Below are 15,031 nucleotides of genomic sequence, written 5' to 3'. Positions count from 1 at the left end.
TACTATATTTGTAATATTGTCCTCAGTAGAAATATTTTCCTTTTGGATGTCTTGTAATAAATTCTTTTTTGGTTCTGAATTTGGACTGATGGCGTCTATTACAGGTTTGTTGGAGTTTTCTGCTATGATCTCTACATTAGCTCGATTATTTGAAATATCATTATCTGCACATATATTATCAGTAGTACTGTCAACATTTTTAGCTGCACCTGCCAAGTTCTTATTCCTGATTTGTTTTCTTCTCTTTCCTTTAAAACATCCCTTTTGTTTTCTTCTTCTTTGTTTTGGAGCTTTTCTAATAGGTTTAGTTTTGTTCTTTACTTGAGGTATGCTTAAAACAGCAGACTTTGCATCAACCGCTTCTATCTTTAATGAATTTTCCTCTTTCTTACTAGGATCAGAATTGCCTTTAAATGGTTTTTCCTGCGATTCGTTTAAACTTGAATCAAAAATTGATTTGTTTTCACATTGTTCTTGTGCCATTTTAACAGTTTCCACTTGTTGTAATGACTTAGAATCAACAGAATTTTTACCATCTCTTTCAGGAATATTTTCTCGTTCTTGATTTATTAGAGAACCATCAGAAATTTCAGATGATTTTTCGTTATCAAGAGCAGGTGGACAAGCTATTAGTGCACTGTTATTCAGTGATGTTTTTATTTCATTTGTAGGCTGATCAATTACTTCATCAGATTTTGTACTAACTTCATTTTCCCAGATACCAAATCAAAATTTTCTGAGGTATTTTCATTATCATTGATTTCGCCTGTATCAATTGAATTTGAAGTTGTCTGATCGTCTTGTTTATTCAATTCTTGATCAACAGGAGGAGTTGATTGTTTCTCAGCTTCTTTAACTTCATTATTATTTTCACTTTCCAATTCATATGATACTAATATTGCAGATTCATCAATAGGAGACAAATTTTCTGCTTCCAATGAAGATTTATCTTCAATCAGTTTTGAATTATCAATCACATCTGCAATATCTTGCTTAGATGAGTCTATATCATGAGATATTTGTGGAACTGTGTTACTTGTGGAATCAGTAAATGTTTCACCTTTTTCTTCCTCAATTTTGCTACATGCTTCAATAATTTTCGAAATTCCATCGCTAGAAGATTCTTCCAAACATTCTTTTTCAACATTCTTCTGTTCAATGTTTGATTCTTTAATTGTTTCTACCAATGTTTCATCTGTGATCTTGTCAACCTTTGTATCAGAAACATGGTCTGGTACTATATCTGGCACTAAGTTTTCTAATTTCACTTTCGGGATTATTTCAGTAGTTTCCTGCTCAACTGTACTCTCAGTGTGAGATTTGGAACAATCTTTATCTTTAGGGTCTATTAGGACACTTTTATCATTTTCAACTTTTAGTAAATAATCATTGCAATCAGTTTTATTCACTTCCTCGGGTACAGTTTTGGTACTTATTGCAGCAATAGATGTAACTTCAATATCAACAATCGGTTCTGAAATTTCATCTTTCACTTGAGAAGATTCTAATAGATTTTCTTTATTTTTATCGTCACATAAAATTTCTTGTGAAAGATTATCAGTAACTTCAATGTCAACAATTGCTTTAGAAATTTCATCATTCAATTTATCTTGATCTGAAGAATCTTCAATTAAGGTGGTTGATATTTGATTCTCACAATTTTCAGAAAATTCTAATGGCTTTTCTTTATCTTTATGCAATTTATCATCACATGATGTTTCTTGTAATAAATTTTCTTGTGAAAGATGATGAGTAATTTCAATATCAACAATAGCTTCTGTAATTTTATCTTCCAATTGATCTTGATTTGAAGAATCTTCAATTAAGGTGGTCGATATTTGATTATCACAATTTTCAGCAAATTCTAATGGCTTTTCTTTATCTTCATGCATTTTATCATCACATGATGTTTCTTGTAATAAATTTTCTTGTGAAAGATGATGAGTAATTTCAATATCAACAATAGCTTCTGGAATTTTGTCTTCCACTTTATCTTGATTTGAAGAATCTTTAATTAAGGCAGTCAATATTCGATTATCACAATTTTCAGAAAATTCTAATGGCTTTTCTTTATGTTTATCATCACATGATGTTTCTTGTGAAAGATTATGAGTAATTTCAATATCAACAATAGATTCTGGAATTTTATCTTCTAATTTATCTTGATTTGAAGAATCTTTAATTAAGGCAGTCGATATTTGATTATTGCAACTTTCAGAAGATTCTGAAAGCTTTTCTTTATCTTTATCATCACATGATATTTCTTCTGATAAATTTTCTTGTGAAAGATAATGAGGAATTTCAATATCAACAATAGGTTCTGGAATTTTATCTTCCAATTTATTTTGATTTGAAGAATCTTGAATTAAGGGCATTGATATTTGATTATTGCAACTTTCAGAAGATTCTGAAAGCTTTTCTTTATCTGTATCAGGTGATATTTTTTCTGATAAATTTTCTTGTGAAAGATGATGAGTAATTTCAATAGCTTCTGGAATTGTATCTTCCAATTGATCTTGATTTGAAGAATCTTTAATTATGGCGGTCAATATTTGATTATCACAATTTTCAGAAGATTGTAATAGCTTTTCTTTATCTTTATCATCACATGATGTTCCTTGCGATGAATTTTCTTGTAAAATATGATCAGTAACTTCAATTTCAACAATAAGTTCTGGAATTTCATCTTCCAATATATCTTGATTTGAAGAATCTTTAATTAAGGCGGTGGATATTTGATTATCACAATTTTCAGAAAATTCTAATAGCTTTTCTTTATCTTTATCATCACATGATGTTTCCTGTGAAAGATGATCAGTAACTTCAAATTCAACAATTGGTTTAGAAATCTCATCATTCAATTTATCTTTCTTTGAAGAATCTTCTAATAAATTTGTTGATTCAGTGAAATTTTGAGATGATTGCAGAAACTTTTCTTCAACATTATCGTCACATGATGTTCCTTGTAAAATATGATCAGTAACTTCAATTTCAACAATAAGTTCCGGAAATTCATCATCCAATATATCTTGATTGGAAGAATTTTTCAACAAAGTTGATATTTGTTTATTGCAAATTTGAGAAGATTCTAATGACTTTTCTTTATCTTCATCACCACATGATGTTTCCTGTGAAAGAATATCAGGAACTTCAATTTCAACAATTGGTTTAGAAATCTCATCTTGATTTGAAGAATCTTTCAATAAATTTGTTGATTCAGTGGAATTTTGAGAAGATTGCAAAAACTTTTTTTCAGTCACTTTATCGTCACATGATGATAAAGTTTCTTGTGATAAATTTTCTTGTAAAATATGATCAGTAACTTCAATATCAACAATAGATTTAGGAATTTCATCTTCCAATATATCCTGATTTTGAGAAGATTCTAATAACTTATCTTGATCTTTATCATCATTTGATGTTTCTTGTGAAAGATGATCAATAACTTCAATATTAACAATAGGTTCAGAAATTTTATCTTCTAATGTATCTTCCTTTGAGGTTGATACATTTTTATTCTTACTACAATTTTGTGAAGATTCTAATACTTTTTCTATATTTTTCTCAACTTGGGATGTTTCATCTGATAATTTAATTTGCAATGATTCACTATCAATTTGTGAAGTTCTTAAATTTTTATTGAATTGTTCATTCTTTTGTTCATTTATACATAAATCATCTGTTGAAATGATTGAATCATTATTTGATATCTCAGGATATTGGCTTGAAGGTTCATTAATGCTTGAATCTCCTGGTAATACTTCCAAATCTGTGCTGATATTAATTTCAGATTTTGCTGAAGTTTTGGTAGGAGCAGATGTAGAAGAATCTTCAACACCACGTTTTGATACACTTTCTTCAATTTCATTAGATTCCCCAATTTTATCACCAGATTTTGTAAAATTAGTACACAAAACATCACCAGTAGATGATTTTTCCAAAGTTAAAACATACTCTAGTGATTTATCACAACCAGTTTTTAGTAAAGGAGAAGCAACTTCTACTTCACTTATTTCTTGAGGTAGAATTGATTTATCAAAAGCCGTACAAAATTGGTTATCATTTGTTTCAGTTTCTCGAAGTTGAACAGAAAAATCCCTTCTTGATACACTGGCATCTTTATTAATTATTGGCGTTAAATGATCAGTATTGGGTTCACTTAATTGTTTCGAACATTTATCACAACCAATGTCATATTTTAATCTTGCACATGGATCAGTATTCTTTTGATTTATTGGATCCTCAAGTTTTTTCAGTTCTGGCAGCATGTTACTAGATTCCATTATGGTAGATGTTGAAGAACTAACGTTTTCAATTCTTTCGTCTAAGCAACTGTTCTTAAAATCATGTGTAACATCATTTCTTATCACAGTTGAAAAGACTACAGCCTTTTCATCTGATTGTGAGGGTTTAGATAAGTCTGTCCTTGTATCTAAACTAGAAGTGCTCAATAATTTGCTACTGCTTACATCCACACTAGAAGTTTCTTTAAACCGGTTATATAACTTGCCAAAGAAGTCATTTTTGTTTGCTTCTTTGTTCCTATTAGATATTTTTGCTAATGAATCTTTATCATTTACTTGTACTTTCCTTCTATTTGTATTATAAACACGTTGTGCTAGATTATCTTCAATGTTAGCTATGCAAGACAGTTTTGGAAATATTGGTAGCTTCGATCTAACATCACTAACATCGTTCTGCACTTTTGGCTTCTTTTCTGTCAAGACAGCAATGCCTTCTAAATATGAATCTGGAAGTCTAGGTAAAGGTTCAAATTGTTTTCGAATGGTATTTTTTCTTGCACGATTACTGACAAGTCCATTCCTGATAGGTGTAGATGTCACAATTTCTGGCTTACGTTGTAATTTGCTTATAGCTACAGGTCTAATTAAAGGCCTAGATGGTTTTGTACTGTCATCGTCACTATCAGTCAAGCATATTGTGTCATATTCAGAGTTGTTTATGATTCGTTTACTTTCATTTCTAACAGAAGCCTCAAGAAATTTTCTTAACGTCGACGCATTTTTTAAGTAATCTATGTTGGACAATGGTCGTTTCGAATCAAACTTTCTGTCTGCATCATTGTTTTCGTCGCTGAGTAAGATCACATCATCATCATCTGAGTTATCTACACAAGATTTATTTCTGTCTACATTACGGTGACTTTCTCCTCTGTTGGGAATATTAAGGAACACTGAATTTCTCCAATTTGAAGAATTATTCACATTATATAACTTAGATGAAACACTTTGTGGATCATATTTTTTCTCATCGTCGCTGAGTAGAATTACGTCGTCATCATCTGAATTCTCATCACAGGAACTATCTCTTCCGAAACTCGATAGCTTGTTCTTTCTACTTTTATTTTTATTTTTTGTGGCATCATCAGTGCCTGGCTCGATTTTAGGTTGTTTGTCAGGCCAGGAACTCTAAAAAGTATTTATATATTATTAAAATTAATTAATTGCACATATGTAGTGAATCTAAAATGATTAGCCGATTCAAACATTTCCTGGAATAACAAATTTTACTCGAATCAGGCCAGATCGACAAATAAAAGTTAAATAATGTGATCAAAATTTATGATAAAAATTTGAGTTTAACCAATATACTTTACTACTTGTAAACTATCAAAAAAATATATTACAAACATTATTAAAAATTATTTATTCTTGAATACAATTGAAATATATTTTCAAACTAATTCACAATAGATGATCAAACACTTCTGTATCACTAAGGCATAGAAAACAATATATGGAATCTAGAGTGAATTGCTACCATGTTGATTTTATTTTATTTTATAAACTCGGCGTCCCGTCTAATAAACAAATGCAAGAACACAATGAATGTTTGTTGGGTTATCCGGGATGTTTTGAAGTTGAATGGCTTAAATGCAAGCGAGTATATCGAATACAGGTAACCCCCGCATAACACGGTACTTCTATAACACGGATTGAGAATTGATACCATCCCCCCTTACAACACGGCGCTTTTAAGCATGGCTTCGCTCTAACACGGTTTCAAAATTGAGTAAAACCCTAATAAAATAAAAAATATAGTAAAATCAATAAAAATCAAACTTTATTCAATCTAAAATTAGTAAAATCGCAGTACAATAGTTCAATAAATGTGATTTCATTTATTAATGCAAACGATAACATATTTGATACGTTCTATAGATATAAAATTCTGGGCTTATGCGAATTAATCTTAAACAAAGATCCTTTAAATAAAATGAGCATAAAATTTTAATAAAGATAACTTTGCATGTGTTAAATATATAAATATCTTTTCGAAAAATAATACACAAATCTGAAGGTAGTACAGAAAACTGCTCAGAAGATGAGGATATTTCGCAAAAAAGAATCGCATTGGATAGCATTTACCAGTTAATTATGACAAAAAAAAAATAATGTAATTCATGTAAAGTATATTACTTCTTAAAAAATTAAAAAATATAATATTTATTATAAAATCATGATATGCAGTAATTTTTTTTGAATTCTTGGAACGAAACTAGTTTGTACTAGTTCTTTTTCCCGTATAACACGGATTCGCATAACACGCTACTTTTTCGGAACGTAACTAAACTACCGTGTTATGCGGGGGTTACCTGTAATTTGATACATTTTTAGTTTCTATATTAAGTTTTTTTTTATATTCATTAAATTTATGCTCATACATATTATATCACAGTAAATATCTCTCAGCTTGATACGAGTTGTTTCGATTCAAGCAAAATGTGATTCAAAAACTTGATTCGAATTGGAACATCACTAATACACACACACACACACACACACACACACACACACACACACACATATATATATATATATATATATATGTGTGTGTGTGTTAAGGCGGGTCGATTTAAAAGTGCACATATAATTTTCGGATATCCCTAGAATAAAACAAAATACTTTGCCGAAGAAACCATATCTCTAAAATGAATTCTGATGTCCCGTGCATTGACCCAAATTTTGAAATATTCCATTTTGACCCATTTAGAGTGCTCCAATCGCGTCCCAATGTATGACAAGCCCCAACTAACTATGAAAAGCCAATCCACCCATGCATATGGTTCGCTCCCTCCCTGGGACCTCCCCTTAGAGGTCATCCATACAAAAATTGCAAAAAATCTGCGTTTTAGGTATTTTATACAAAGCAATTTTTTTTCAAACCCTTTTTTCGGGTATTAATTCATACACAAACAAAAAACATTTTCACAAAAAAAAAAAATATTAAAATCTTTTGTTTAAATTTTTTCGAATGCATTTTGTCTCTGCGTTTTTGCTAGCTAGAGACTGTTTTGGCGCCGACATTAAAGAGCCTTGCGAAATTTTCCAGACTTAAAACCAAAAGTCTTCAAGCAATAATTTATAAGTTTTACAAAGTTTTATTTACATATGTTATGATTAAATAAATTTTATAATAAAAATAAATCGCTGATTTTCGTCATGTTGAAGTACCAAAAATGATGCAATTTTCATATAGGAACCTCTAAGGGGAGGTCCCAGAGGGTGAACCAAGAGCATGGGTAGATCGACCTTCCAATGTTAGTTGGGGGGCGGTCATACATTTGGACATTATTGGGGTGCTCTAAATGAGCCAAAACAGGATTTTTCAAAAATTGACTCAATCTTTGGGTCAATGCACGGGACATCCGAATTTATTTTAGTGATAAGGTTTCTACGGCTAAGATCTTATTTTGATCCCTAGTATCCGAAAATCATATGTACCTACGCGACTTCTTTTTACCCATACAAATCGACAAATAGAAGATCTTAATAAAATATATGTTTGTTTTGTTCGAATAAAAGATTGAATAATAATATAAAAATTGGTTTAAAATCCAATTTTAGCTGCAAATTGCAAAAATATTGAAAGGAAAACCTAATAAACACAACAATTATGAAGAAATTGACTTAGAATTTAATAAAATGACCATAGTGTGACCCATAGAACCATAATTACATACCAGACTATATACAATTTGGCCCGCCCTAATATATATTTATGAAATTTATGAAAGTTTGTATTCAATTTCTAATTATTTCATTCTACATTTCGGGGATATGGAATGTACCATTCTTTAAAAACTGTGGATAACAAAAAAGGAAAAGTAAAATGAAAAAAAAGTTACCTTTTTCTAATTATTTTCAATTTGAAAAACAGTAGAAGTTCTTTATTCGCGCTTCCTTCATTTGCGTTTTCGCTATTCGTGACTAAAAAAATTGCGACTAGCTAAAAATTTCATTACTCGCGGATTCCAATATATATCGAACCCAAAATATTTTGTAAATGCCGTCATTTTCAACTAATAAAGAAAACTTTGACGTAAGCCGCCTTCGTTTTGGGAATGTAACTCAATAGAATGAAAAAAGTATTATTTATTTCTTAATGAAAAAAATAATTAATAAAATTTGACTCAAATCGAAATGAAGTTTACAGTGGCATTTAATTTAAAAAATCTTATTGAAGAAATAAACATTGATTCGTATATGGAAAGTTTTATTTTTAAGAGGGAAATTGCTGATATGGCTATTGAGTATCAGTTGAGCATTGAGAAAGCAACTTTGTAAGCCTTAGCCTTAACATAATTAATCAAAATGTACAAAAATTATAATTAAAATTGTTTTTTATATATTATTGAGAACTATTATATAATATGCAATATCTTAAGTATAACAGATCCTATATTAACGTTAGTTGGTAACAATTTTAATACCACATCAAGCATTCATATAAAACTTTTATAAATCGAATCTTATTGAATATATTATTGTAATTAATATAAGATTAATATAAGATAAAATAAGAATCTTATTGAATATATTGTTGTAATTAATGTTAGATTTGGTACTTAATTATTATTAATTTTAATATGGTATCTATTATACTTAACATATTGTATATTACATAATAGTTGTCAACAATATTTATTTTTCCTTATTCTGTCACCTTGGGACGTATCCCTACAATTCCATATAAAATGGCACTTTATATGGAATATAAAGTATATATATATAAACAATTTTTTTTTTATTATTGGATTTACTGTTCGGAAAAGAAACAATCAATATATTAAAAATCCAGGACTTATCTATTGAATATATATATATATATATATATATATATATATATATATATACTTAGATGGAATAAAAAAGAAATTGACAAATATGACTTACCGCTTCACTGGTTGCTTCATCTATTTGTATAAATGGGGCATTTGTATGCTGTAAATACTCGTCAAAATCACTTTCAGCACACGCAAACTTAAAATAGTCGAGACAAGCAGCCACTAAATCTATCGGCTGCCTCATGTAAAACAGTGTAAGCTCTTTGAGCTCAACATCTGTTTTCTCTACTTTGAACACTTTAACAATCACATCATCACTGTTCTCCATAAGATTTGGATGAATCAGTATGTTTGTAAGGGACAACTTTTGTACAAAAGTATATTCTTCAGAGCCATAAAGGAATAATGTCTTCCATAGTTTATAAATTAACACCAAACATATGAAGTTCTTTTGTGTCGTTACTTTAAATTTTCTTTGCTCCAGCAGCTTCCTGAAAAATGAAATACAACATTAAAACATTTGCATTGAAACATGGTCATGGTCAGTGGAATGTAATGTTAGTGCAGAATTCAAGATAAATGAAAATGTAAAAACTTACTACAGTTATTATATATATATATATATATATATATATATATATATATATACATATAGTTATATGTAAATATCACTATGAGTTTCATAATTATTTAATGCTTTGTATTAAAACTAATTACACAATTTCATTGATATAAAATTGCAGTATACATCTAATACAATATTTGATGACATACAATACAAAAAAATAAAAACAAAATTAATTTAATATATGATACTAAAGTAAAAATATAATTATCATAAATTGTGTATAATAAAACATTTACAACACCAATTTAAAATTTTCACTACTCAAATTCTGCACTAAGACTACTCCTACTACAAACGTCCACTCTCGAGTAAATAACTAAAGCAGCAATTATATGTTCAAATGTTGATGGCATTCATATACATATGTTCTTAAGAAAAATGTTATTAATGTTGCGGTGATGTCTTCTGATCTTCAATCTTGATGTGCAAATATCGAATTTAAAACTAAAAAAAATCTTTCACTTTTATCTTATTGGTTTCGGCAATAAAATAAACTTCCAATTGAGTTATATATACATTTAGTTTGATTTACTTTTACACAATCTGAATTTAAGCTGAATTTAATTTAATATTTTAACAATGTAGTTTTTCCTTTAAGTTATTTCAAAAACATATAAAATTAATTTAATAAAGAAAGAAACTAAGAATATTTTACATTTATGAGGACAATAATTATAATAAAATATAATTATGTAATGTTGATTGTAGATAAGTGTTGAGTGTTGATTGAAGATTATTTCATTTAACAGTTTAGTTATTTGTTGAGCAAAAATAAATATCTTGTTAAATGTTGATTGCAGGATTTTATTGAATGTTGAGTGTTGATTGCAGACGGCTTCCAAATGTTGAGTGTTGATTGCAGATAAACCTGTTGATATGTTAATGTTGCTTGCTGTAAAAAAATGCCTTCTGAAAAATAATTAAAATGTTATAATATTTTCCCACTGGATTACTTTCCATTGCCCTCTCAGTATATGCACACTATTAAAGCTGGATCAAAAATATTATAAAGTCATATAATTTTAGTTATTAATATTAAATAAATTAGAAATAATGATGTTTTTTGATGCATTACAAACCTAAATATAGTGTCAAAAAATTCTTTGAATTCATAGGTAAGACATCTACATCTTAAAAATATAGGCAATATCTGAAATATGTCTTCATTAAATATTAATTTCAACAACGATAGGACTGTTGATGCTGATCTATTTGTAAATTTTCGCATTTCCTCCTAAACAAAAGAAAAATAATTATTATTAACAATATTGCAATTCATTAATTATTAATATATTCAAAGATACTTACATTAGCTCTATTTTTACGACTTTTGAACGTTTGCCACTCCAAAGCTTTCATATCAATAAATACAACTATTTGCGAGATAAAATACATATTAGTAACTGGGATATCGATAGCCTAAAACAGAATTCAATAAATATAGTACAACATAACCAAATATATAAATTTAATTTCTACATACCTGTTCAAGACTATCATTATAAAAATAAAAACACACAATCGATTGGCGTAATCTCTTTCGTAAATCCTTTTCGCTTAAATCTGTTAGTTCAATATAATTATTAATTAAATCAGCGTAGTCTGGTCGCCTAAAATAAAAAATCAATTCAATTAATCAACAATTATGCAGGATAATAGATATATTGTGCCTTTTCGAATATAAGGCTAATAGCAATTAATAACTAGTGGGGCGCATGGCATCGTGCCTTAAAGCAAATTGCTGGAACTTCCCGTACCGTAATTAAACATTCGAAGAATAAAAATAATAATAATAAGTCAACAAAAATGTCTATGAATAAATATTATAAAAACTAGCATTTTCATTATATGTTCCTTGTAGACAAAATGTGAAAACAGAGATTCTACTTAAAATTAAATACTACTTATCTTATTTATTTTGTAGAATAAGTTAAGACAAAGTTACCTTAAGAGTGTTACTATTATTATTATCAGTAACACATCCTATTAAAAAGTTAATGATTAATGCTGTATACATGAATTTCAAATTACACAAAGAATTTCAAGTTTCAAGTAAATAAATGTAAAATCAAAGTTAATGAACAATAAATATAGCATTTTCACTAAAATCCAGAAAAACAGTAATCTAGTTTTCTTGTTTTTTGTTATAAAAAATTGTTACAAAATGAAAATAATATCTATTGGTTTTGTTATCTGAAATGACAGTATTTTTTTTAGTACAGTAAAAAATAAATAAAATCATACCTGAGATATTCCATTAGAAATCTGTGAGCTTCATATAAATCCTTTTGCTCCGTAGATCTTGATATAGATCTTAAACACAGCTTTAAAGCGAACTCTTTAGAGGCTGAAAATAAATTCATGTATAAAATATAAAATAATAGTTTTACTAGTAGTTCAATAAACTTATTTATAAATTATCGTACAACATTTTTTTAAATCAACATTTATACAAAACTCTCATCGGAGTAAAAATAAACTAATACTGTATTTAAATTTTAAGCAAGCCATTTACTTACTTATATATGTTTTTTTCTTGATAATAAAGAAATAAATGTAAAAGTTTACAAAGACAATTGCATCGATAATGCATATTAATAATGTACATAAAAATATGTCAGAAAGACTTCAAAATAAATGTAATTAGAAATGATTCAAGAACATTCAAGATCAAGACTCTCTTTGGAGTAAAAACAAAAAATTATAATGTATTTAAATTTGAAAAATTAATTTAAGTTATATTAAATAGCGGTCATATTAAAATGTAAGAATCTTTCATTATATCTATAAAAGATTATATAAAATAAATTTTATATGTGAGATTTTGATGGAAAATCCATACATACATTTATATATCCATTTATACACAACAAAACCTACAACAACATTTTATAAAATGAATATTTAGAACATTTTGTTGAAAATAGATGTAAAAGTTTACAAAGCCAAATGCATCTTATCGATATATTTTTAATGTACTTGAAAATGTGTTAAAACTTTAAAACAATTATAAATGATTGAAGAATTAATTTATATGTTAAAGCGTTCATATCGAAATATTAAAACTTTTCAGTATTTCTATAAAACATTTTAAAAATTGAATAATCAGAACATTTTTATTGAAAATAGATGTAAAAATTTATGAAGTCTATTGCATCGATAATGCATATTAATAATGTACATGAAAATGTGTTTGAAAAACTTCAAAATAAATGTAATTATAAACAATTGAAGACTTAGTTTAATTCATATTAAATAGCGTTCTTTTTAAAATGATAGAATCTTTCGTAATTTCTATAATACATTTTATAAATATAATATTCAGAACATTTTTGTTGAAAATAGATGTGAAAGTTAATATAGCCAATATCATCGATGATGCATATTAGTAATATACTTCAAAATAAATGTAATTATGTATGATTAAAGAAATAATTCATATGTTAAAGCGTTCATATAGAAAAGTTAGAATCTTTCAGTATTTCTATAAAACATTGCCATCTTATAAATGAAATTTTCAGAACATTTTTGTTGTTCTTGGAATGTTAAATAAAAATTAACAAATGACCTGTAATATGAAAAACTGAGTTTTTAACAATTTCACAGAGCCTTTAATTATTTCTATAAAACATTTTATGTATTGAATATTTAGAACATTTTTGTTGAAGACAGGTGCAAGTTTACAAAGCCAATTGGATCTTGTCGATATATTTATAATGTACTTGAAAATGTACAAATGTAATTATAAATAATTCAAGAACACTTATTCAAAACTCTCATCAAAGTGAAAACAAAAAGTATTAATTGTTTGTTTATAACGTAAGTCATTAATTTACTTACATATGTTATTCTTTTGAAAAGAAATAAGTAGAAGTAGTCACTTTTTACCAGATGAAATGCGATAAAGCATATTTGTAATGTACATGAAAATGTGTCAAATAAAATCAAAATAAATGTAATTATAAATGATTGAAGACTTAATTTAATTTATACCAAATAGCATTTATATTGAAATGTTAAAATCTTTCATTATATCTATAAAACATTTTATAAACTGAATATTCAGAACATTTTGTTAAAAATAGATGTGAACGAAATGGAGCGCAGGTAAAATATATAATGAATTACCAATCGATATTAAGAATACCAATGACGACAATAATTTCAAAAGAAAAATAAAGAAACACTGTAAAGAAATTGAAGATTAAATAGATATTTAAAAATATTTGAATTATAATAAATATTATATTATTGTATAATGAAGTAGATAAATGATATGTATATATAAACTAGTTGGTACTGGTATTTTGCATTGATGCAAGTTACATAAACTTCCCGATATGTGTAAATAATCGACTTAATCAATAAAAAATAAATAAATTTATGAGTAATTAAAAGTATTCTGAGTGGATTTATTACACATTATTGAAAACAAACGTACACATTAACTAGGAGTATTTTCTAAAAGCAAATTTTCAAAAATCAACAATTTTTATAATTGAACCAGTTTCCGTAGGACTTTAATGATTTAGTATGTTTATTAAGACCGAGTACTCTATTGTTATACCAAGTAAATTGTTTAATTTTAATTTTAACAAACTTCAAAAAAACTACTCTTTTTCTTAAACTTTGATGAGTTTTTAAAATTAAACTACTTGTTGTAAGTTCATAATATATCAGTAAGATCTATAAGACCATGATGTATATCGCCAAAAAAAGTTCCATTGAAACAGACTTAAAGTTTTTTTCAACAGTTATTTACAAGAAAACGACTCAGTAGATTTTCACATAAGGCTGATTAGTGTCATTCACATCTAATATCTTTCGAACAGTTTTTGATTTTTTTAAATTGATTTGGTAGTATTAAAGTTCAATAAATAAATAGATGTCGAAGTTTACTAAGTCAAATGCATCGATAAAGCATATTTATAATGTACATAAAAATGTGTCAGAACTTCAAAATAGATGTATTAGATTTTTAGATGTATTAGATGTATATAAATAAATGTAATTATGAATGATTAAAGGATTAATTCATATGTAAAAGTGTTTATATTGAAATGTTAAAACTTTTCAGTATTTCTAAGAAACATTGTCATCTTATAAATTAAATTTTTTGAACATTTTTGAAAAACTGAGTTTTAACCTGAGACTCTGGCTTCATTTGATGTCAAATTAGAAAATATTAATTGATCACATCAGTTCACCTTGGACCATTAATATGTCTCCTACTTACTTGGGAAAACATCCGATCTTGTAATTTTGGGAGCCGGGGGCTCCACGGGCCCCTTGTTATTATCTATGTGCCTCCTCAT

The 15,031-nt window shown here is 27.4% G+C and overlaps 1 protein-coding gene across 1 annotated transcript in view; it reads right to left on the bottom strand.

Annotated features, from left to right (window-relative positions):
* The window catches only part of LOC113389333 (titin-like), a 26,891-nt gene extending 11,860 nt beyond the window's left edge, over positions 1-15,031 (bottom strand). The window contains exons 1-8 of the mRNA XM_026626377.1: positions 14,953-15,031; positions 11,961-12,063; positions 11,200-11,326; positions 11,025-11,135; positions 10,796-10,950; positions 9,198-9,579; positions 706-5,429; positions 4-637 (exon numbers count right to left, since the gene is read on the bottom strand). Coding sequence (XP_026482162.1) covers positions 4-637; positions 706-5,429; positions 9,198-9,579; positions 10,796-10,950; positions 11,025-11,135; positions 11,200-11,326; positions 11,961-12,063; positions 14,953-15,031 — 6,315 coding nt within the window. The remainder of the gene's footprint in view (positions 1-3; positions 638-705; positions 5,430-9,197; positions 9,580-10,795; positions 10,951-11,024; positions 11,136-11,199; positions 11,327-11,960; positions 12,064-14,952) is intronic.

Source organism: Ctenocephalides felis, unplaced genomic scaffold (assembly GCF_003426905.1).
Source record: "Ctenocephalides felis isolate EL2017-DRISC unplaced genomic scaffold, ASM342690v1 CF-g0.4_SCAFFOLD_03573, whole genome shotgun sequence".
Lineage (NCBI taxonomy): Eukaryota > Metazoa > Arthropoda > Insecta > Siphonaptera > Pulicidae > Ctenocephalides > Ctenocephalides felis.
The sequence above is the reverse complement of the archived record's forward strand: the minus strand, read 5'-3'. Positions and strand labels throughout refer to the sequence as shown.